Raw genomic sequence first — 21,420 nt, 5'->3', positions numbered from 1 at the left:
GATCCTGGTGTGTGTGGGTGTGACCACTGATTCCTATTGTTCTCATGGAGGCCCACGAGGGGGTGTGCTCATACTATCCAGGCAGGGAGGCCTTTTCTGTGGGTAAGGTACTGTGGCACTGCCATTTGCTTAGGAGGAGGAACTCTGTGTGTGTGTGTGGGGGGGGGGGGGGGTGGCGGGGAGTGGGGAGCCTCCGCTCCAGGGACCTAGGCTTACCAAGGCAAGCTCATGGATGACTGAGGTGAACTCACAAGAGCCAGTGTGCTTTCCCACAAGAAATCTGACAAAATGATAACACATCGCTCTTCCAGCTCTGTTTGGGCACAAATGAAAGATGAGCACAGAGGCAAACCTGATGGCATCTGATCCCTGCCAAAATTCCACACCAGGTGATGTCAGACTGAAGGCATATCTGGTTTTCCAGGAGGCTCCCAAAGGCAGGAGGCAGTGTCTCCAAGCTGGCGCTGTTGTTTCCAGCTCTGGTAACCTGCTTGGGTGTGTGGGGGTGAAAATCACTGCAGGGAGATGGAGGAGGTGGCAGGAATGGGGACATTCCCTCTCGGAAAGGAAGACCAAGTGGAAAGCCTTTCAGCTCCAACTGCCCCCTCCCACAGGCTCCCCAGGACCCCACCCACTCAGGAGCCTGCCACTCCTGAAGAAGCACATGTTCAAGGACCTGAAGCACACTGAGGGGTAGGGAAGGCCTCAGCATATGCGCTTGTGCAAATCAAACACCCCAAAAAGCAGGACTGGGCCAAGGACCAGGTGGTATCCCCACCTGAAAAAGAGCCTGCCCTGCTCAGCTCACTGCCAATGCCCCCTCCTCCTGGGGGTCTCCTCCAGATCTGTCGCAGGCTCTCTTCCCAACCTCTTCCAGGGAACTGTTGGGATGACAGGACAGTAGGGAAAGAAGACTCCTTCTAGCTCCTGAGTTACAAAAACAATTCTCTTTGGAAAGAAAGGTTCAAACCGAACATGGGTCCATGCTACTAAAGTGGGATGGGTGGGGATCGTGAGAAGGAGGGGGCCTCTCAGGGACCATGAAGCCAAGGGAGACTCCGGGTGGAGGGGAGATGCCAGGGTAGCAGGATCCTGACCTCAGACAGCCTCCCCAAGGGAAGCCCTGAGATTTGAGTGAAATCACTCAGGCCTGACTGCGACTATCAGAAGGAGAGGTGGCAAACTGTCCCTAGGACTTCCTATTCCCTCAGACATGATTTGTACCCTACGCTCACACTCACAAGCAAATCACTGGGACGGGCTCAGCGTGCCTTGAACACATTCCTGCAGGTGAACATGGTTTTGTGTTGAGAAACAAGTAACTCTTGTTGCCTGCACCTATTCATTCCTGGGCACAAAGAGCAAGAGTTTGGAGGGCAAAGGATCCCTCGTCATGCAAATCTCTTTGCTTCCTAGTCAGTACAATGCAAACGCAATGTGCTCTCACTGCCACGCTGCTGGGTGCTCACGACACCTGACGCCCGTCACGGGAGGCACCCCCTGTCTCCCCTTCCCCCCAAGCCTCCTGAGATGGGCTTCAGGTTGCTTCCAGTTTCCACCACCAGGGTTAACGATAGGCTGGTTTTCTTGTTTTAGGTGCTGGAATTATAGTGCATTGCTGGACCCACAGTCATCTGGAGCAGGGGGTCAGAGCAGCCACAGAGAACAAGTTTTGTGCTTTGTCTTTTTATTATTCTTTATTTACTGGTCCTACCAATGTGACCCTTTACCCAGGCCCACTGTTCCTATGTGCACTGGCTTTACAGACATTTGCACCATATGTCTGTGTCCCAAGTTGTGAGCGATTTCTCCTTCCTATTCCTTTTCCATGCTGTGTCTCATTTTCTCAGAATCTGAAGGCATTTTTGTTTGTTTGGGTCTGTGTAAAGGTTCCTTGGCAGGAGAACATGCATATGATCTTAAAATAAAGACATTCTGACACTAAGGTAATGCACAGAAAAAATACAGTACACAGACATCATTGCAAATAAATACCCCGTACAGATGAAGTTTTTGTAAATGTAACATTATTTCTTATGAATCAACACTGTAAGAGAAGGTAAAAATAGGGGTCCCTACAACTAGGAATAAAAATGCTTATTCCAGGAAACAGAATTCTTCTATTCTTGCTACTTATATTATTATAATTTGTCCTGTATTTTGGAGGAGAGAGGACACTTTTTCTTCCTCCTCCTTGAGTACCAATTTGACCACTTGCACAACCTCACTCAGCAAATCAGGACAGGACACAGATCTGGTTTGCCAAGGAGCTTTAGTGACTTCTGTTTCCTGAAATTAACAGTGATTAGTTACACCAAGCAAGAGAATATATAATGTCTCTCTCTCACATTTGCAAAGAATACTATGGCTAGCCCTCACCCCAATGCACGAGGCCGACGGTGCCGGCTCCCCTGCCACCCGCCCCACTCTTCACAAACGTGGCGTGTTGTTCACATAGCTTGCTTAGCTTGTCCCATGAAGTCCATTTGGTTCCCAAAGCACACTCAAGGTTTGTGTTCACTTTCGTTTTCTCAGCCCCTGAATTTGCAAGGATCTGCACAGTAAAGAATCACTGACTAACAGAATTTTGCACAATTGCTGTTTTCTTTCCCTCAATGAAGATGCCCAGGGTCAGGTTAGAAGGTGTGCACCTGTTCACACTGATTGGTCCACACTGGCCTTCAACATTCCCAACTAGCTCTTCACTGTCCATTTTAGAGAATAAACTACGCTGGAACACCTCCCTAAACTGATGAAGGCACTACTGGCAATGATTACTAACAAAAAGGCGTTGAAATATAACACCCTAAAAATCGACGACTGTAGAATTTTCTAAGTGTACCACAATTTGGCACAACAACCGGAGTAACAAAACAATTCCAATTTGGAATTTCACTGGTACAGTTGTATAAAATTCTGTTAATCAGTCATGCTTCACAATGTCCTAAAACCCAGAAAATTCTGGAATTTGTAGGTAATACTACTCATTCAATAATTTATCTTTTTGTTTTCAAGTGCCTTTTACTGTTTAACCAGAGCAAAGGTCAAGTTTTCTTCTTGTTACATTGAACTATTCCTAAGAATAATAATAATACAATATGAAAAACCCCAGAATCCGAATACCCTGGATTTCTTAATGAACATGGCATTTAAAATCTGTAATTTCAAACATGAACCACAATGCCGTATAATTAAAAGGCTGCTGAACCACAGCATGGATACATTTAGCCGGGCTCCTTACCAAGTTGAAGCCTTCACCTAAACAATCTAGAGCTACACGCTAGGAGGACACACCTGTGCCATGTGCTGATAACAGATCAACACACCGTTGGGAGCTACAGGACCACGAGACAGACTACGGCATCTGAGACCATCTCTACGCCAGGGATGAAGGAAGCAAATATAATATCAAAATATCAAAAGTGCACAGGTGGATTGGGTAAAAAAGGAGTATCTGTAATAGGGAGACCCCAGTGGTGAGTGTTTCTAGAGGGTTCCTAAGCAAGCCTGGTGGTCGCTGTCCAAGCAGGTTCTTCAGCGCCTGTACAAAGGCCTTTCCAAGCAGCAGCTGCCGGCATTCTCAACATTAAAGCTTTTATTTCCTCTGCCATTAAAAACCTGGGGAATGCTATTTTGAAAAGAATTGCAGTAGCATATCCAAAAACGTTTCTAAGTGGACTTTTAGGCTGCCCTTCCTTCCTCTGCGTGGGCCCATGGGAGAGGAGGGGAGGGGGCTGCAGTGTGACAGGGCCGGCGGCCGAGTCCTCCCAGCAGCTACTCTACAGCTGAAAATGGGAGAAAACAAGACAACGTTAGAACCGGTCACCCGTCAGACAACTAAAGCTCTCACCGAGCTGTGAGGGCATGGGTGTGTTAGTTGGCAGCAGAGAAGACCTGCATGTGTTAGGGGGCGCCGCTGGCCCCGAGTACCTCATGAAGACCCTTTACTTTACAAGTATGGAGAGAAGCTGTGTGCCAGGCTTGGCAAGGAGGCAGAAGCAGTATGCGGCGCCAGCAGGCAGCCATGCCCCGGAAGTCCTGCTTGCAGAGGGGAGATGGCCTGACATCTTCTCAAGTGGGAGGGGAATCCGAGACCTGACATCCCATCTGCAAAACAGCCTGGAGCTGGGTATAGGCACACAGAAGGGACAGGTATGGTCCATCCTGTGTATCTTCACTCTGCAGTTTGCCAAATCCAAGTTGGTCTGGGTAGAACCTGGCATCTGGTGGGAATTGAGACATGCTTGGGAATTAAGGGAAAGAGTGGAATGGGGGCAGATACCTGTGTGCAGGGACAATGAAAATTCCCCCTCTGGGCCCCAGAGAGAGGAGGCAAAGAGCTATTCAGGGAGACTGCACCTTCATGGCTGGTGGGCCCCAAGGATGACCTGGAGAGAAACACTGAGAGAAGTTCGGCTGCCAAAGCTCTTGGTGTGGGTGCAGCTTCTGAGCATGGGGGAGTACTATGGCTGCCTTTCCTGCCTGTCACCACCTCTGGAATTGCACTGATGATCAAGAACCATATTCCTCCTACCGTGAATCCTGAAACTAGCCCTGGGTCCATTCAAGGTTCCCTTCCCACACCAGGCCGGGCTTCAGTTAATAGGTGTGGGACCCAGTCCCTCATTTCAGCCTGGCCCGCTGGTAACTCAAGCTCAGGTTGGGGGTTTCCACAGCCCTGTTTCTTGTAGTCTGAAGCCCCCTGAGAGGAAGGCCTGATAATGGGCAGAGAGTGAAAAAATCCAACTGGAAGCTGGGGACACTCTAAGTACAAAAGGATGGGCTTCCTGTGAGGACAGAGGTCTGGCCAGGCACTTGGGAAGTTTTTCTCATTAGAAAAAACCCAAGCCTTTTTGGCCTGCCGGTTTGTCACCTTGCAGGCCACCAGACAAGCGTACAAATCTCAGAAAGAGAAGCTGAGGCTGCTGAGCTCTGGTCTGGGGTGTGGTTAGGTATGCCTGTGCGCCTCTTGAGCACGTGTACGCCTGGGCTGGAGGACATGGGCCACAGGGCTGCTCTTCCTCTGGGTTTAGGGGAAGGAATTCTGTAATTCTGTCCCAAATATAAACTGTAACGAGATGCCGCACAAACTACAAAATAATTGTCTCCGTAATCTGTACCAAGCACAGAGTGTCCTCCGAGGCCGCACCTGGGATTCAGGCTGGAACCTCTAACACTGGTTTCTGGGTGCCGGGGCAGTACAACTGCATTAGACACATGCAGGGAACATGCAAGTTTCAATGCAAGTTCTGCCCCTCCCAGTGAGAGCCAATGGCACGTGGGCCCTGGGAAGCCACATTTTTGTGAGGACACATGGCTCCAACCCCACCTTGACCACCCCTCCAAGAGAGCAGCTGCTGTGAAGGGTGGTCCCGAGGGGTGAGAAACAGACACAAAGCTTGCAGTGTCCAGGTGGAGAAGCAGGCTGCCTCTGCTAAATTCTTCCCTCTGTGCATTAGTCACAGTTAAGACCAGCCTAGCACCACGGTCCCGCTGCTGCCAGGTTAGTTGAGGTGAAGCGGACAGGTGATATGCGGCAGGTTAGCTGCAGCGTGTACCCTTGCGGCCCTAATCGCAGTAAACATTATATTTCTCGCCACAGAGCACCTGGGCAGCAAGCCCAGCACCCTCAGCCCTGTCACTAGCGCAGGCGCAGGTGTGACTTACGCTCGGGGTACCAGACTTGGCCTTGGGGGTGGCCTTGGCGCGGCTTCGCCGGGTCTGCTCATGGTCCAGCTCAAGCAGCTCCAGCCGCTGGGTCAGCGCCAGCTTCTGCTGGATGGCCATGCGCAGCAGCGAGTTGAGTGTCTTCTTCTCGTCCTCAGCAGCTGCCAGCTGCCGCTGCATCTCATCCAACTGTGTGATGTACTCATCACACCTGCGGGGACGCAAGAGGCGAGAGCGCGGCTGAAGGACCTGGGAGAGCCAGCGGCGCGTGTGATCATGGCTCCCGTACTGAGAGCTCCAGAAGGTGAGCAGACCCCATCTGCTCACTGGGCTAGAGACGAAGAGGATGTGCCCCTCTGAGGTTTGGCTTTCTCTGGGAGGGGCTCTCTGAAGCCAGTTTTCACTAAAGGAGGTGGTGGCTGCCCTTCAAGGCCTCCAGGTGGCTCAGGGGCAGTGGGCTGGAGGTGTGATATCACTTGGCTCTCAGGATGTGGGGATAAACCCGAGGGCAGGAATTGGCTTGCTCCCGGAATAGCCCAGGCACACAGTAGGTGCTTAGTAAGTCTAGAACAAATGGCTAACCAGAGCCTGGGAAAAGCACATGTGGATGTCATAAACAGCCCTATTTTAGTATCTGCTGAGCTGTGGCACATGCTCCCCAACTAGGTAAGGAGCTGGGAGAGAAATGCCCACCCTGGGTCTGTCCCTGAGGGAGGGAGTGCGGCCTGGGTGAAGGGGATGGTGGGCACACCCACCCTACACCCCCATCCACCAAGGCCAAGGACCATCAGCAAGTTTTAACCCTTGCCCCGAGGTTTGCAATCTTGGCACCATCTGAGAAGTCAGGCTTTTAAATAAAACAAGTTGAGGAAGCAAGGGTCAACAGACCATGTGCTGAGGACTAACTAAGCGCTTTCCCAAGCACTTTGCCCAGGAGGAAAGAAAGCTTCCAGAGAGGCCTGGAAGCTTCTTTCTTTGTCTTTGCCCCCTCCTCCCACATCGCTGAAATGCAGGGAGTGCCCAGCACCCTAGCACAAGGCAAAGTAGGCCCTGAGCTCAGTTTCAACACTGTTTAACCCAGAGCCTCAGCCTCCCAACCCTGACTGACACTGGCCAGCAGATGGCACCATGCCTCTCTGAATAGGGAAACACCCAGAAGCAGGCCCCAAAAGCAGCCTCCAGCTCTGCACCTGCCTGGCTTCCTGACCACAGGACTGGCCTAAAGAAAGATGCCGCCCACCACCCCCACAAACTCTAACTGGCAGGGTCAGAGGGGCAGCACTGGCACCCCGCCCCTGCTGGGAGGGAAACCTTCCTTCTAAATACATGAACTTCCCACCAAGTTCTGGGGGCAAACTCATTTGTTATCACTGGCTTGCCCACTTGCCTGTTTCTCCTTCGAAGCTCATGCCTCCAGCCTGGCCATAAGGACCCACTCTTTCAGCTTTCTGCTTCCAACTTTCTCATCTTAGGCGTAAAGTGGAGACAAAACTGGGCCCCTGGGCTGCTGAGCAGCGAAAGGAGCAGTGAGCGTTACCTGGTGGCGAACATGGCACGCAGTGAGGAGAAGGTGGCCGCGTCCTCCTTGAGGGCCTTGAGCTCATTGCGCAGCTTCATCATGGTCTCGGTCACCATGGCCTTCTCGTTCTCGTACTTGCTCTTTAGGTTGGCGAGGGCCACCTCTGCTGTCTAGGGGGTCAGAGATGCAAAAGACGGGCAGGTGAGGGGCGTCAGGAGGGGTCTGCTGCCTCAGTGCCACAGACCAAGGCCCCAGCCAGCCCTCTCAAAGGCCTCAGCCCCTCCCCACAGCACTGAGGTGAGGTTTTCTCACATCTTTCCTTAAGTAGCAGGAACAGCACGGGACAGGAGGCCAGGGAGGGTGAGAAACCCCCCGCCCACGTGCCCACCCCTGACGGACCCGGGCGCCATGCACACCTGCTTGTTGGCCTTGAGCACCGTGCGCAGCGTGGTGATCTGCTCCCGCTTGGTGCTGAGCAGCGACTTCAGCTTCAGGATCTCCTCCATGAGCGCCTCCCGGTCCTTGTCCGCAGCTGGGCCCAGCTCCTGTGAGGCCAGGCGCTGCCGCGACAGCTCTGTGGTGCGGTCCACAGCCGCCTGCAGGTGCCTGATCTGGTCACGGATGATGGCGATCAGGTTGTAGATGTTCATGGGCTCCCGGCGTGGGTCACTCAGGGGCGAGGGCAGTGAGGAGCCAGGTGAGGGGCTGCTGTCCCTGGCCCTACCCTCTGCGGCAGGCGGCCCCTTGGGCAGGACAGGTGAGCGACGCCCCCGGGTCTCGGGGCTGCAGCTGCCGGCGCCAGCCGGGCCCTCTCGGTAGTAGTCCAGCACCACACGGGTGGGCGTCTCGTTGTTGCACATGCACACGTGGTGGTAGAGGTTGGCCAGCTCCTCACTGAAGGTCACCAGCTCGTCCTGGGCCACGCTCAGGCTGCCTTGTGTCTCGCCTGCGACGTCGCTCACCTTCTTCAGCTCCATCTGCAGCCGGGACAGGAGCTCGCGGTCCTGGCGACTGGCCTTCTCCAACAGGGAGACCTTCTCAGTGAGCGCCTGGCTTTCGGCCTCATACCGGCCCTTCTCCTCGGTGTGCTGGGCCTCGCTGGCCTCGTGTGCACTGCGCAGCACCTTCAGCTGCTCCCGAAGCTCACCAGCCTCTGCCAGGGCCACACGGTACTTGCAGGCCAGGATCTCAGGCCCATTGATGTCCACTTCATAGTAGTCACCATCCTCATGGCTGTCTCGCTCCTTCTCACTGTCCAGGGCTGTCCGCCGCTCCTTGCTGGCCTGCAGGCGCCGCAGAGCACTCAGGTTCTCTGTGAGGCGGCTCACCTCCTCGTGCTGCTCCGACAGGGCCCCTCGGGCCTGCTCCAGCTGCTTCTGTGTGTCCTGCAGCGTTGCCAGCAGGCCCACCTTCTCCCGCTCCATCTGCGAAGGCACAGAAAAGGCCCGTCAACAGCCCACAGGAGTACTTGCGCTCAGAAGACCCCTGGACAGTCCCAGGAGTGACCCCATCCATGCCATGACCATCACCCTGCTAGCCTCTCTGTGATAAATTCGGGCGGAGGTGTCATGTGTGGGGCTATGAGGGCTCTTCCCCCTGCCCAGATGCTTGCGGGGCTTGGTGAGTCCCTCCTCAGAGACACGCGGTGAACCAAGGGGCTGTGGTGCAGACCCTGGGATTCTGTTCAGTTGGGGTAGGAAACCCTGACGTGACGTGTCTACAGGACACAGCATGGGAAACTACACACAGGGACCTCAGAGGGACGTAAGAAAAGCTCTGGTGGTGCCCAAACTTGTAACCAGAAACCTAATTCTCTGGGCAACTTCCACCTATAATGCTGCAATTCCACTTAGGTTAACAATACAGAATTTCCTATGTAAAAGAAATGTAAGTAAAAGAAGGTGCACAGCATTGACAAAGTGTCAGGAAAGCGCTGTCCTGGTGACGAGCAGGTCTGGCCAACACCATGGGGGACAGGAGTGGAGGTGGGAATGGTGCACGTGGGCCCAAGGCCCGGGGCTGTGACAAGACCTGGGTGGGGTGGGGCTACCCACCCGCTCACCTGCATTAGCTGCTGCTTAAGCTTCTGGATCTCAGAGATGTTGAGCTCACTGAGGAGGTCAGAAACGAGGCTGGGGGAAGGTGGAGCAAGGCCGTCCTTGGTGGGCGTGGAGGTCTTGTTGTCCAGCGGCAGCTTGGCCAGGCCACCGTGCTCAAAGCCATTGGCCAGGGCTTCGGCGTCATCACCGAGCTTAAGGCCGTCCAGGGAGACGTGCAGGTGGCTGGTGTAGAGGGAGTCATTGATGCTCATGTAGTGCGACAGCTCCTTGCGCAGACTGTTCTTCTGCTCCCGCTCTGTCTTCAGCGTCTCCAGCGCCTCCTCCAGCTGCCGCTCCGAGATCTCCTTGAGCCGAATGGCGTCCTCCAGCTGGCTGTTGAGATATTCGGTCTCCTCCTCCAGACGCTTGATCTCATGCTTGAGACCCTCAAACTCCACCTGTGAAAGAGGTCAACACTCTTCTATGCCTGAGGAATGGGGAAGAAGCACCATTGTGCTGACTACACAGCTGGGAAGACACGGATGCTTAGAGGGTTACAGGCATGAGGTGCACACAGGAAATGGTCAGCCCACACCTGGGACACACGTGCACGTGGTATGAACAGTGCAGAAGCATGAGACTTGCTCATCACCAGAGATGCCACGGAAATCAGAACACATCCACACTGCCAATTTGTCAGGTGACTTAAAATGTTGCCTAGTGAAAGTGAGGGTTAGGCCAGGGCCGTGGCCCAGAGCCAACCTACCTGTCCCACCTGCCCAGCCCAGATACTTGCCTGGTTCTGCCTGAGCACAGACACCTGCTTTTGCAGACTGATGTTCTCCTCCTCCAACTCCGAGTAGTCCTGCAGCAGGCGGGCCTCCCGGAACTTGTACTCCTTGATGTCATCCCGCAGGCGGCCACGCTGAATCTCTACATTTTGGTTGATCTGCCAGGAGGAAGGCAGGTGTGAGCAGCCTGCCCTAGCTGGTCTCACCACCCCTGGGGCAGAAGGAGCTCAGTGCAGCCAGGCCCACCATAGTGGCCATATAGCTGGGACTTGGAATCCCAGGCCTGCTCTGGTACCCGATGTGGCCACCTGGCGAGGAGCTGGGGCCCTGGGCTGTGAGGTATTGCAGTGAACAATGCAGGATCTCAGCCTGCTCTGACCCTTGGTTTCTTCATCTGTAGAATGGGGTTCAAAGTAGTTCCTCGGTCACATGCTGCTGGTAGCATGTACAATGGTGCAGTGCTGTGGAAACAGTCTGCAGCTACTCGAACAGTTCAGCACAGAGTTAACATCTGACCCATCAATGCCCCTCCTCGGCATGCACTGGAGAGAAAGGAAAACACATGTCCACCAAAATCTTGTGCACAAATGTTCAGACACTATTCACAACAGCAAAGTGGAAACAACTCAAATGTCCACCAACTGATGAGATAACATGCTGTAACACAAATAAATCTTGAAAACAACATGAGTAAAAGAAGAGGTGTTAGTGGTCACGTATTGTATTGTATGATTCCACTTACATGAAATGTCCAGAATAGGCAAATCCAGAGATAGAAAGCAGATGGGTGGTCGCTGGGGGGCAGGGAGAAGATGGGATGGAGAGTGACTGCTAATGGGGTTTCTTCTTGGAATGATGTAATATTCTAGAATTGATCTGGGATGGTGCATAAATCTGTAAATATACTAAAATCCACTGACTGTACACTTTAAGTGGGTGAGTTGTAAGGGATATGAATTATCTCAATAAAGTTGTTAAAAAAAGAGTTCCTGCCTCCGAGGTGCCTTGAGGATTCAAATATCATGCACGGAGAGAGGCCAGTGCAGACCTGTCATTAACTGTGCAATCAAGACTGGTGGGAATTCTCAACTGGCTGCCTCTATGCGCTGTGTGCCAGGACCTGGGTCCCTTGGCCCACATTCTGGGGCCATCTTGTCTACTGTAGGATGCTTAGCAGCAACCTGAGCCCTGCCTACTGGATGCAGCCCCCACCCCTGTTGTGACCACTGAAACTGCCTCCAGACATGGCCAGTGTGCCACGGGGGCAGAATCATCCCCTAGACAAACACTCTCCATCTCTCCCCACATCCCTGTTCCCAACAATCCAAGCAGCTTCCCCCACATGCCTGCAAAGATCTAACACCCCCCCAGGCCAACACCACCCCACCTGGACCCTCGGCTAGACGCGCCATCACCCACTGGGCCCCATAGCTTTGTCCTCCTCACCCAGCACACTGGCCTCTCTGCTGGTGCTGAGGTTTCTTGTGATCACATCCGTGCATCACATGGAATCCGTGCAGATTCCATATAGGTACACACGGAACAGCAATGTTGGATTGGTAAAATGAAATAGGACCAATAAGAAAAAAAGTTCAAGAAAGCAACAGAGAGGGGAGTGAGTCATTATATGTATCAAGCACTCCTGACAAACGCTCACTACCAAAATCTCCAGTAAATGGACTGATGCAGTCTTCTCAATAAGTGACCCAAGGAGGTACCCAAGAGCCAACATCAGAAAAAACAGACACCAAGTTACTGACTGGAGAAATGCAAGGCCCCCGGAAAGCAAAACTCCTATTAGGCAAAAATAAACAAAATAACAGCCCGCGTACCGCAAAAAAAATAAAAAAATAAACAAAATAACAGTGTGAGTGGCAATGGGAAGAAACATATACTTACTTGCTTCCTAACGAAGTTCTGCATACACCTCGACTCTGGCCATTTCCCTTGTTAACCACCCAACTGACTGTTATGGTTAATCTTAGTGTTAGCTCGTCTAGGTCCTGGCATTGGTCAAACACCGGCCTAGATGTCGCCATTCAGGTATCTTTTAGATGAGATTAACATTTAAATTAGTAGACCCACTGAGTAAAGCAGATCACGTGCCATAATGTGGGTGGGCCTTATCCAGTCAGTTGAAGGCCTTGAGGAAAAAAAAAAGACAGCCTTCAGACTCAAGCTGTAACATCAGTTCTTCCCTGGGCCTCCAGCCAGCTGGCACAACCCGCAGATTTTGGATCTGCCAGCTCCCACAACTGAGTGAGCCAATTCCTTACAATAAATCTCTCTCTATATACACACACACCCCTATCGGTCTGCTTCTCTGTAGAGTCCTCACTAACACAATGATTGCTATACAAGAACCATGCTTGCTGCATCCACCTTGTGTAAGGCAAGCTGGTTGCTCCCCACCTGTTGTGGTTCAGCCCACTCTGGCCTGATGCACCTGCTGAGACCACCTGCCCACTCTCAGTATGGGAGGACACAGGAGGTAAGATGGTGAGACAGGGGCAGCAGGCAGGGGCAGCTGTTGGTCACGAACAATGTAAATGGGCTTTATTTAAAATTTAACAACTCCCCTCAATAAAACAAGTGGTCCCGAGGTGGACAGAAAGAAGACAGAAAGAGATAAGACCACGGGCCAGCCTGATTGCCTAGGCCAAAGCCCTCTGCACCCCAGAACCTATGTGCCCAGGCTGCACCAGAAACCTCTGCTGAGCTGAACCCTTGCACAGTCTTCCTGCACAGGAATCGTCTTTGTTTTTTTTATTGAGATATGATTCATACACCATGAAGTTCACCCACTGAAAGTGTACAATTCAGTGGTTATAGCTTATTCAGAGCTGTGCACCATTACCTGTTCTGGAACATTTTCATCACCCTAAAAAGAAACCACACACCAATTAGCAACCACCAATCTGCTTTCAGTCTGTGGATTTGCCTTTCACAGAAACGGACCTGGACAACATGTGGCCTCTCTGTGTGGCTCAGAAAACCTTTCACTGGCGCTGTCTCCATACTGGCACTGCACTTGGTGCTCGACCGCCCCGAGGGGCATCACCCACTCCTTCCCTACTGAGTACCAACTGTGCTAGGTGCTGCTCTAGGCTCTGTCTTGTTCACTGAGGCACGAGTATAGTCGCCCACGCACAGCACACACATTGCCAACTGGTGTCAGCTGCTGCTGAGTGAGGCCCTGAGTAAGTGAGGAGGGGTGTTGTACTGAAGTCAGGTCTGGGAGTCTGGAATGCAGAGCAGCCAGTACCCCATGTTGCAGAAGCCCCATCACGGCACAGCTGGAACTAAGGCATAGGGAGGGAGCACCGTCCTGCACAGGAGCGCTCCAAAGCTGGTCAGTATTTTCCCTCAGAGGAAAGGACAAGATGTTTAGCCATGAGGCCATAGCCCAAGCCCCAGGAAAGGGCTGTGGCCCCATGTAAGGCCAGGGTGGAGGTGGGAGGGATGCCCCAGCCCCGTCAGAGCTGTGGAGCCTGCACAGGGAGAAGGTGAAGACAGAGGCAGAGACCGGAGCAATGTGAACACAAGACAAGGAACACTGAGGGTTGCCGGCACCCAAAAGCTGGAGAGGCTCCACCTGGAACACGGTCCTGCCAGCACCTTCATTTCAGATACAGAAAATCTTAGAGAATAAAATTCTGTGGTTTTAAGCCAGTAGTTTGTGGCAATCTATTATGGTGGCCCGAAAAAACAAATATACAAATATAGGTTTAATACCAGGAAAAAGACATTGCTGTAACAAATACCTGAATATGTGGAAGTGGCTGTGGAGGTGGGGATGGCCAGAAGCTGGAAGAGCTTTGAGGAGGACAGGAAAAGGCCAGACTGCCTTGAGACTATTGGTAGAAATGTAATCGTTTCAGGTGACTCTGGTGAGGCTCAGAGAAGAGTCACAGAGAAATCTTCAGCTGCCTTAGGGAATGCATATACCATCACAAAATAACACTAGAAGAGGTACGAATGTTAGTTAGAAGTGCTCCCAGTAAGGCCTTAGGAGGGAACAAGAAACAGTGGAAAGGCTGTCCTTGCTGTAAAGCGGCAGAAAACCAGACTGAGCTGTATACCAGGGCTGGGTGGAAAGCAGAATTAGTAAGTGAGGAATTTGGATGATTAGCAACCTCTGGGTTGTCTGCCCATGTGACAACTCCATGCCCTGGCTCTGGAGCCAGGTGTCCTTCTGTCCAAGCCTGTCCACTCCACGCTGGAGCATGGGGCTGCTGCCCCTGACCCAATACCCACCACACCTCACTTTGTGGCCAAACACCTTGCTTTCTTCCAGCAGCTCCTGGTGGCCCAGATGCCACCACAGCAGGAAATAAGCCTTTTCCTGGCTCCTAGCCAGGACAGGGGAGATGACAACCGACATGACTTCTGCTGGGACATCTTTGTCACTTACTCCTGGGCCTGTGCAGGGCCTGACATGTGCAGAGTCCACCAGGAAAGCAAGGCCAGGGTCCAATGGGACAGAAAGATTTTTCCTAGTAGGGGGTCCCACTGGGCAGATGCTGCTGACCCCTCCACAACTCACAGTCCTGCTTCGCCAGGAAGCCCTCACTCCTCCATTCCCAAGGCAAATCCGTGGAAGGCCTTGGCATGTGCCAAGGACCTGACTCTGCCTCCAGCCAGCTGTGGCCGTGCCCAGCTCCTTGGGTCTCTTGCTTCTCCATCTGCAAAATGGGGCCCAAGGCCATGTCCCAGGACAGAAGTCGACAGGGCCCGTCCATTCACAGTGCAGAGGTCAGGACCCACTGACTTTAGGCATGCAGCCAAACCTTCTGCACCTTGGCTTCCCAATTTGTGAGATGAAGGAAGTAACTGGATGCCCACAGCGTCACTGAGAGGACAAGTTATGGGGTAGCTGGAACTGTCTCACATGCTGAGCATGTTTGCTACACGTGTCACATGATGGAGGCCACAAGTTCCTCTTGGAGAGTTGGGCATGGGGGATTGAACCCCTAAGCCAGTTATCGCAGGGTGGAAGGATGGGGATGGGGGTGGGGGTCAGAGGGCACAGCACAGCTGGCCCATCAGTCACTGAACATGGACGGCAGCAGGACCAGGCACAGGGAGGGAAATGACCTTCTGTGGAAGGGGCATCTCCTATGGAGACTGTGCAAAGCCTCCTCGGCTGGGTCACACCAAGACAGGTACAGGTTGGTGCTTATCAGGGACAGTGCTTGGTGTTGTGTCCTCATGATGCAGGCTCCTCAGCCAGGCCCGAGCCTTGGTGCAAGCCTCCTGTAGGATGGGGGACGGCCATGGAGGAGCTCAGGCAGAAGCAGCAGGGCCAGGACCAGCAGGAAGAGTAACTTCAGTGGGATGGGCGCAGAGTACAGACAGAGCCAGCAAATCATGGGGACACTGACCAGGGCTCTAGTCTGAGTAGGCAGTGATGGAGAGCCTCCACTCCAACCAAGAACCTGGCATGGCTCCACAGTGATCCTACAGAGCTCCTACAGTGATCAGGGGCACAGGTGGGGCCTCAGGAGAAAGATGAACTGAGGATGTATCAGGGGCACAGGTGGGGCCTCAGGAGAAAGCTGAACTGAGGATGTATGAACTGAGGATGTAGGCTTCCTCCTGAAGCACTAACAGGAACAGCAGGAATCCTGGCCCAACCAGACCTGCTCTTTAATAGCAGTGTGTGGGACTGGCTGAGCTCATTTCCTGACACCAAAGCCAGTAGTCAGCAAGTCCCCCGCCACGCTCCTGACTGCCCCCTTCTAGAAGGGGGAAGGAGCAGAATGAGTCTGGGCTGGGCAGAGCACCTCTACTGGCTCTTCCGGAAAAGGGTGCTTAGCCAGCAAAGAGTCTAGTCTCCAACTTGGGTGGTCAAATCTACAGCTCCGATGGCCCCTTCTCCCCACCCTGACTAGAATGCTCCTGTGGGAGGAAATGAGATCATGCACTCCCCCTGGATCCAGCCAAGTTCCTCCCAGGCCCACAAGCCTTGGTGATCTCTGATCCCAAACCAGGGTGGGTGACTACTCCCCACTGTTGCCAGATCCTGGGCTCTGCCCCAAACCTTGCCAGTGTCCCCTCCCAGCCCTGTGGGACCTTGACTGTCATACATCCTCACATCTGAGGTGTCGACCTCAGAGCTGCCCACCGCTCAGAACCATCTGCTGTTCTGGTCACCTGTCACTGCTCCCCCCCTGCCCCAACCCAGGAGAATAGAGGCCAGAGAGTGGGTCTTCCCACAGCCCAGAACAAGGCCTCTTGCCCTTTCTAATGAGAACTTGTGGGCTCTAACAACCAGGGACCCCCCCACCAAGGCCACAGCCAGGACTGCAGCTCATGTAGACTTCTGCTGCTCCCCTGATGCTGTCCCACCCCATCTTGCGAATGGTGGTCCACCCTCCCACCTCTCTCAGAGGGCACTAGATGCCTGCCCTCCCCTCTCCACCGGCCCACGCCTCTCATGGCCAGGCCCCTGTCAGGGGCCGAGCTGATCCTAGGAGCTATCTGTGGTGGTCCCTTCTGATTTTGTTGTCATGAGCTGGCAGGTGGACACTATAATTCTGTTGTTCACATGAGGAACCCAGGATTCACATCAGCCCAAGGGCAGAGCTGGGATCCTGCCACCCTCAGCCCTTCCTGGACCACCATGAACCACATAAAACTGGGCAGGGAGTAGAACAACTTGTGGGTGGCCTTGCCCCCAGGAAGCACTGGCTTGTTTTCCCACCCACCCACAGTCAAGCAGCCCACCCTAGTTCTGCTGCTTACCTCCTTCAGCTCCTGGGCCACTGAGGCCAGGCGCTCGTTCTCTGACTGCGTGTTGGCAAGCACGTTGCGCAGCTGCTTCAGCTCTGTCTGCAGCTCCAGCACCTTGCGCACATAGTACTGCTCCTTGGAAGCTGACTCCTGGATCAGACTCTCCTCCCGGCTCTCGCCGTCCGCAGCCACCTTCTTATGGTTCGTGTGGGCCTGTCCAAATGCCTGCAGGAGATGAGATGCTCTTGAGAGGGAGCCTGGAGGCAACCCTGTGGCCAGACACGTGGGGGAAGAGGGGGACACAGGAGGAGCAAGATACCTAAGGGCTACACGAGGGCTGTGAGGTTACAGAAGAGATGGGAGTGGGGCTAATGAGGAACCCTGGTGGGATGGGATAGAGGGACGGGCTGGAGGAACTGGGGCGAGGCAGGGATAGGAAGCCCCAGCCACCATCTCTGCCAGTGTGGCCCCCATCAGCAGATTGGCCCCACTTCAGGGCCAGGAAGGGAAGCCCCCAGAACCAGGGTGGGTCTGAGGTCTCCCTCCAGATATGGAAACCGAGACTCAGGGAAGTGCCCTTCCCCTGCCTGATCCTGATTCACTCATCCTGGGAGACACCTGTGCCTGGGGAGGCCTGGGAAGGTGGAAGCCCAAGCCTGGCACAAGTGAGGGGACAGGAGTGTGAACCAGAACACTCAGAATCAGCCAACAGGTCCCCATGTGTGTCCTAGTCAGGAGACCCTGCCCACCTGTCCAGGGCCTGAGCACAGAGACAAAAATACCAGAGGGGAGAGGACCCACCATCCCCAGACCCAGCAAGAGCTTTGGGCTGTAAGAGGCAAAGGTGCATGTGGCTGGCTCAGGGAGGAGCTCCCATGGGCAAGTACACGCAGGATTGGTGCTGGCCTGCCCAAGTCCATGCCCCAGGTCCCGGCTGGCTCGGACCTGCCATCGTGCCGTGTCCCCCCAGGTGTCACGGCCCCTAGTAAGCACTTTTGCTTCTCTTTCCCTCTCACCCTGCACCACCACAGTAGCCAGGACGTGACCCACATAGGCCTGTAGTGTGTGTCCTCCCCAGGGACTCCCTTCCCACTGGCCACCCCATGCAGACCTCTGAGGGGAGACCTTGTCTCTTTACAGGACTCCTGGCTCACAGAAGAAAAATAAAAGAGAGAGGGCTCCTAAAGAGCAAAGAAAATGATGGCTTTATCTCTTGAGAGAAACAGAAACATTTTCATTCACTTATTATTTAATATGAAGTCTAGGAATTTAGTCCAAGAAAACAACTGGGAAAATGTGCAATGCCATGTATAAGGATGTTACTGAGCAGGACTGTTTGTAATATAAAAAATCAAAATGTAGAAAGTGTCTTGTTTCTCTGTTGGCAGGGGACTGGCTAAATAAAGTAGGGTAGGGTATGGTCAGGGTAACTGCTCTCCCTCCCAAGAGCGAGTCTTGTTCATCTGCTCTCAGCCACTGACAACCTGCTCTGTGAAGACACAGGCTCCTTTTTAAATCAAGTCAGCTCAGCTCTATGATTTCTGTTGCTGTCCTCCACCTCTTCCATCCTGGTCCCAGGGAAAGACTAAAGTACAAATCTGTGTCTACATAGGACCTGCCGTATCCTGGGTGGCAGCCCCAACCCCCAGCTGCACACCAGCCCTGGGCGAACCAGAACTTGGCAGAAGTGCGGGAAGAACCCAACCCATGGGGCAGGTGTACTGGAAAGCATCAGCCAGGTCATGGGTGTCTCTCCAAACCTCCAGACAAGCCTAACGGGGTAAGCAGAGCAGAACACGCCCTTGGATCTCGAGCTGAAGCACCGACGTCTCCTGAGGCACCATGTCATCCTCAGAGGCTATCCTGAGGTGGGATGGCTAAACACGCGTGGGCGCGCACACACACACACATTCACACCTTGGCCTGAATCTTCACCTCCACCCAGCTCCCAGCCTGGGGCCCATGAGCACCCAGGCAGCTTTTCAAAGACAATGGAGCTGGAGACTTACACCTCCCTGCCAAGACAAGACACTCACAGAGTCTGGATCTCCCTCCCATGTGGAAAACTAAAAACAACTGGGAAGTTTATGTGACTAAGCAATAGTTTTCAAGTCACTGAACACCAGACAGTGAGAGGCAGGGCACAGGTAAGCTCCATGACACCCTCCCACTCCTCCGGGAAGGAACTTCAGCCACCATGCAGAAAGAAACTGAGGCCTGGCAGGACTGAGAGAAGGAGGTGGTACTGGAAGACAGTGAGTGGACAAAGCAGTGAAGGCAGTAGACCTTTGAACAGAGGGGCCCTCAGTCCTCGCAGGGGACAGTCAGTGCAAGCCTGTGAGGAAGCCACCGAAGCCAGGAAACGGCCACCCATAGGGACAGAGGCTGTAAGCAGCACTTGTTCCTACCAGCAAGAGGGAAGCCCTAACCCACAGGCAGCAGGTAGAGCCCTTGCAGGTCAGGGCAAAGTGGAGCTGGGGAAATGCTCTCTGGTCCCGACCAACAAAGCTTAAGGGCAAAACCTGAAAGGATCAAACTATATCCCAGAATAAAGCACACGAACACACACAGGAACAACCGCACCATCTCCCAACACAGTGAAACCCAGAACCTGGCACCCAATCACTGGTGACTGGGCCTGCAAAGGGGCAGAGAAGCCAGTCCACGAGGAAAAGAGAGGACAGAGTGACACAGTGACAGAGCCGGGAGACGGGGCGGGACTGATTTCTACAGACTCAGGAACACTGAGCCATGCCAAGCAGCAACCAAAGGTAGAGGAGATGGAATTACAAGGTGTGAGATGAAAGGGGCACTGGATAGGACTAATGGAAAACTGCACAACACAGATTAGTAAACTTGAAGAAACAGCAATAAGACTACACAAAGTAAAACACATAGACAAAAAAAAGACTAAAACACCAAACACAGTGTGAGCGAGCTGTGGGATAACTGCAAGGAGCCCAACACACGGGTAGTTAAGAGTCCCTATGGGAGAGGAAGAGATGAGGATAAAAAAAAACTTCAAGAAATAATGACTGCAATTTTTCCAAATTTGATGGAAACTATAAATCCACAAATCTTAGCAGCTCATCAACCTCCAAGCACAAGAAATAAGAAGAAAACTGCACTAAACATATCACAGACTTGTTTAAAACCAGTGATGCAGGAAAAAAAAAAAACTAAAATCAGCCAGAGGAAAAAGGACACACTACTTATAGAGAAGGAAGCATAAGGATGACACAGGATTTCTCTGACAAGCCTGTAGACAGTGGAGCAACATCTTGAAAAAACAAAACAAAAAACTTACTAACTGTAGCTCCATACCCAGTGAGAACTGTTCAAAAATAGAGGTGAAATAAAGACTCCAGACATACAAAATCTGTAAGAATTCATCACCAGCAGATATGCATTACAAAGTGCTAAATAAAATCCTTCAGGAGAAGAAAAACAATACCAGATGGAAATCTAGATTTACAAGGAGTTAAAAGCACCAGAAATGGTGACTACGTGAGTAAATATAAAACACTTGTTCTTCTTCTTATGTAAATCCCTTTAAAAGATAATTAAGAGATTCAATGCAATCTCTATCAAAATTCCAATGACCTTTTTTGGCAGAAATGAAAATTTATACAGAACTGAAAGGGGCCCAGAACAGTTAAAACAATATTGAAAAAAAACACAGTGGGAGGACTCATATTAAGTTTTGAAATTCTCAAACTTAAGATTTCAAAACTTAATGTAAGGCTACAGTGATCAAAACAGTGTGGTACTGGCATAAGGATAGACAACATAGACCAACAGAACAGAAGAGTCCAGAAATAAACACTCACATATGTGGTCAATTGATTTTTGAGAAGGGTGCAAAAATAATTCAGTGATGAAAGAATAGTTTTTCAACAAATGGTGCTAGGACACATGGAAATCCACATGCAAAAGAATGAAGCTGGATCTCTTCCTTACATCATATATAACAATTAACTCAAAATGGTTCAGAGACCTAAATGGAAGACCTAAAACTACAACTCTCAGAAGAAAATAGGGATAAATCCTCATGACCTTGTTGGCAATGGGTTCTTCCAGGTGACACCAAAAGCATGAGTAACAAAAGAAAAAAATAGATCAATTGGGGGCTTCCCTGGTGGTGCAGTGGTTGAGAGTCGGCCTGCCGATGCAGGGGACACGGGTTCGTGCCCCAGTCCAGGAAGATCCCACATGCCGCGGAGCGGCTGGGCCCGTGAGCCATGGCCGCTGAGCCTGCGCGTCCGGAGCCTGTGCTCCGCAATGGGAGAGGCCACAACAGTGAGAGGCCCGCGTACCGCAAAAAAAAAAAAAAAAAAAAAAAAAAAGATAAATTGTACTTCATCAAAATTTAAAAATCTGTGTATTAAAGGACACTATTAAGTGAAAAAACAACCTATACAACAGTAGAAAATATTTTTAAATTTTGCATTTGATAAGGGTCTAGTATCCAGAGCATATAAAAAAAAGGCAATCAGCTCATAAAAAGATGCTCAGCATCAGCAGACATTAGGGAAATGCAAGTCAAAACCACAATGAGATAGCACCTCACACCCACTAGGATGGATATAATTGAAAAATAAAATTTAAAAAAAAGAAAAATAACAAGTGCTGGTGAAGGTATGGAAAAACTGGAGCCCTCATACATTGC

The 21,420-nt window shown here is 52.1% G+C and overlaps 1 protein-coding gene across 2 annotated transcripts in view; it reads right to left on the bottom strand.

Annotated features, from left to right (window-relative positions):
- Positions 1–1,678: 1,678 nt before the first annotated feature.
- Positions 1,679–21,420, bottom strand: part of BICD2 (BICD cargo adaptor 2) — a 55,714-nt gene continuing 35,972 nt past the window's right edge. The window contains exons 2-8 of one of the 2 annotated variants that reach the window (XM_024732956.1): positions 16,764–16,976; positions 10,022–10,174; positions 9,249–9,683; positions 7,603–8,610; positions 7,205–7,356; positions 5,668–5,878; positions 1,679–3,785 (exon numbers count right to left, since the gene is read on the bottom strand). In XM_024732956.1, the coding sequence (XP_024588724.1) occupies positions 3,780–3,785; positions 5,668–5,878; positions 7,205–7,356; positions 7,603–8,610; positions 9,249–9,683; positions 10,022–10,174; positions 16,764–16,976 (2,178 nt within the window). In that variant the 3' untranslated portion in view covers positions 1,679–3,779. Of the gene's footprint in view, positions 5,879–7,204; positions 7,357–7,602; positions 8,611–9,248; positions 9,684–10,021; positions 10,175–16,763; positions 16,977–21,420 lie in introns of both variants that reach the window. The other variant, XM_024732955.1, reaches the window with a different exon arrangement.

Source organism: Neophocaena asiaeorientalis, unplaced genomic scaffold (genome assembly GCF_003031525.2).
Source record: "Neophocaena asiaeorientalis asiaeorientalis breed wild unplaced genomic scaffold, Neophocaena_asiaeorientalis_V1.1 scaffold778, whole genome shotgun sequence".
Taxonomy (NCBI): domain Eukaryota; kingdom Metazoa; phylum Chordata; class Mammalia; order Artiodactyla; family Phocoenidae; genus Neophocaena; species Neophocaena asiaeorientalis.
Note: the sequence above shows the minus strand (reverse complement) of the source record. Positions and strands in the feature narration are given on the sequence as shown.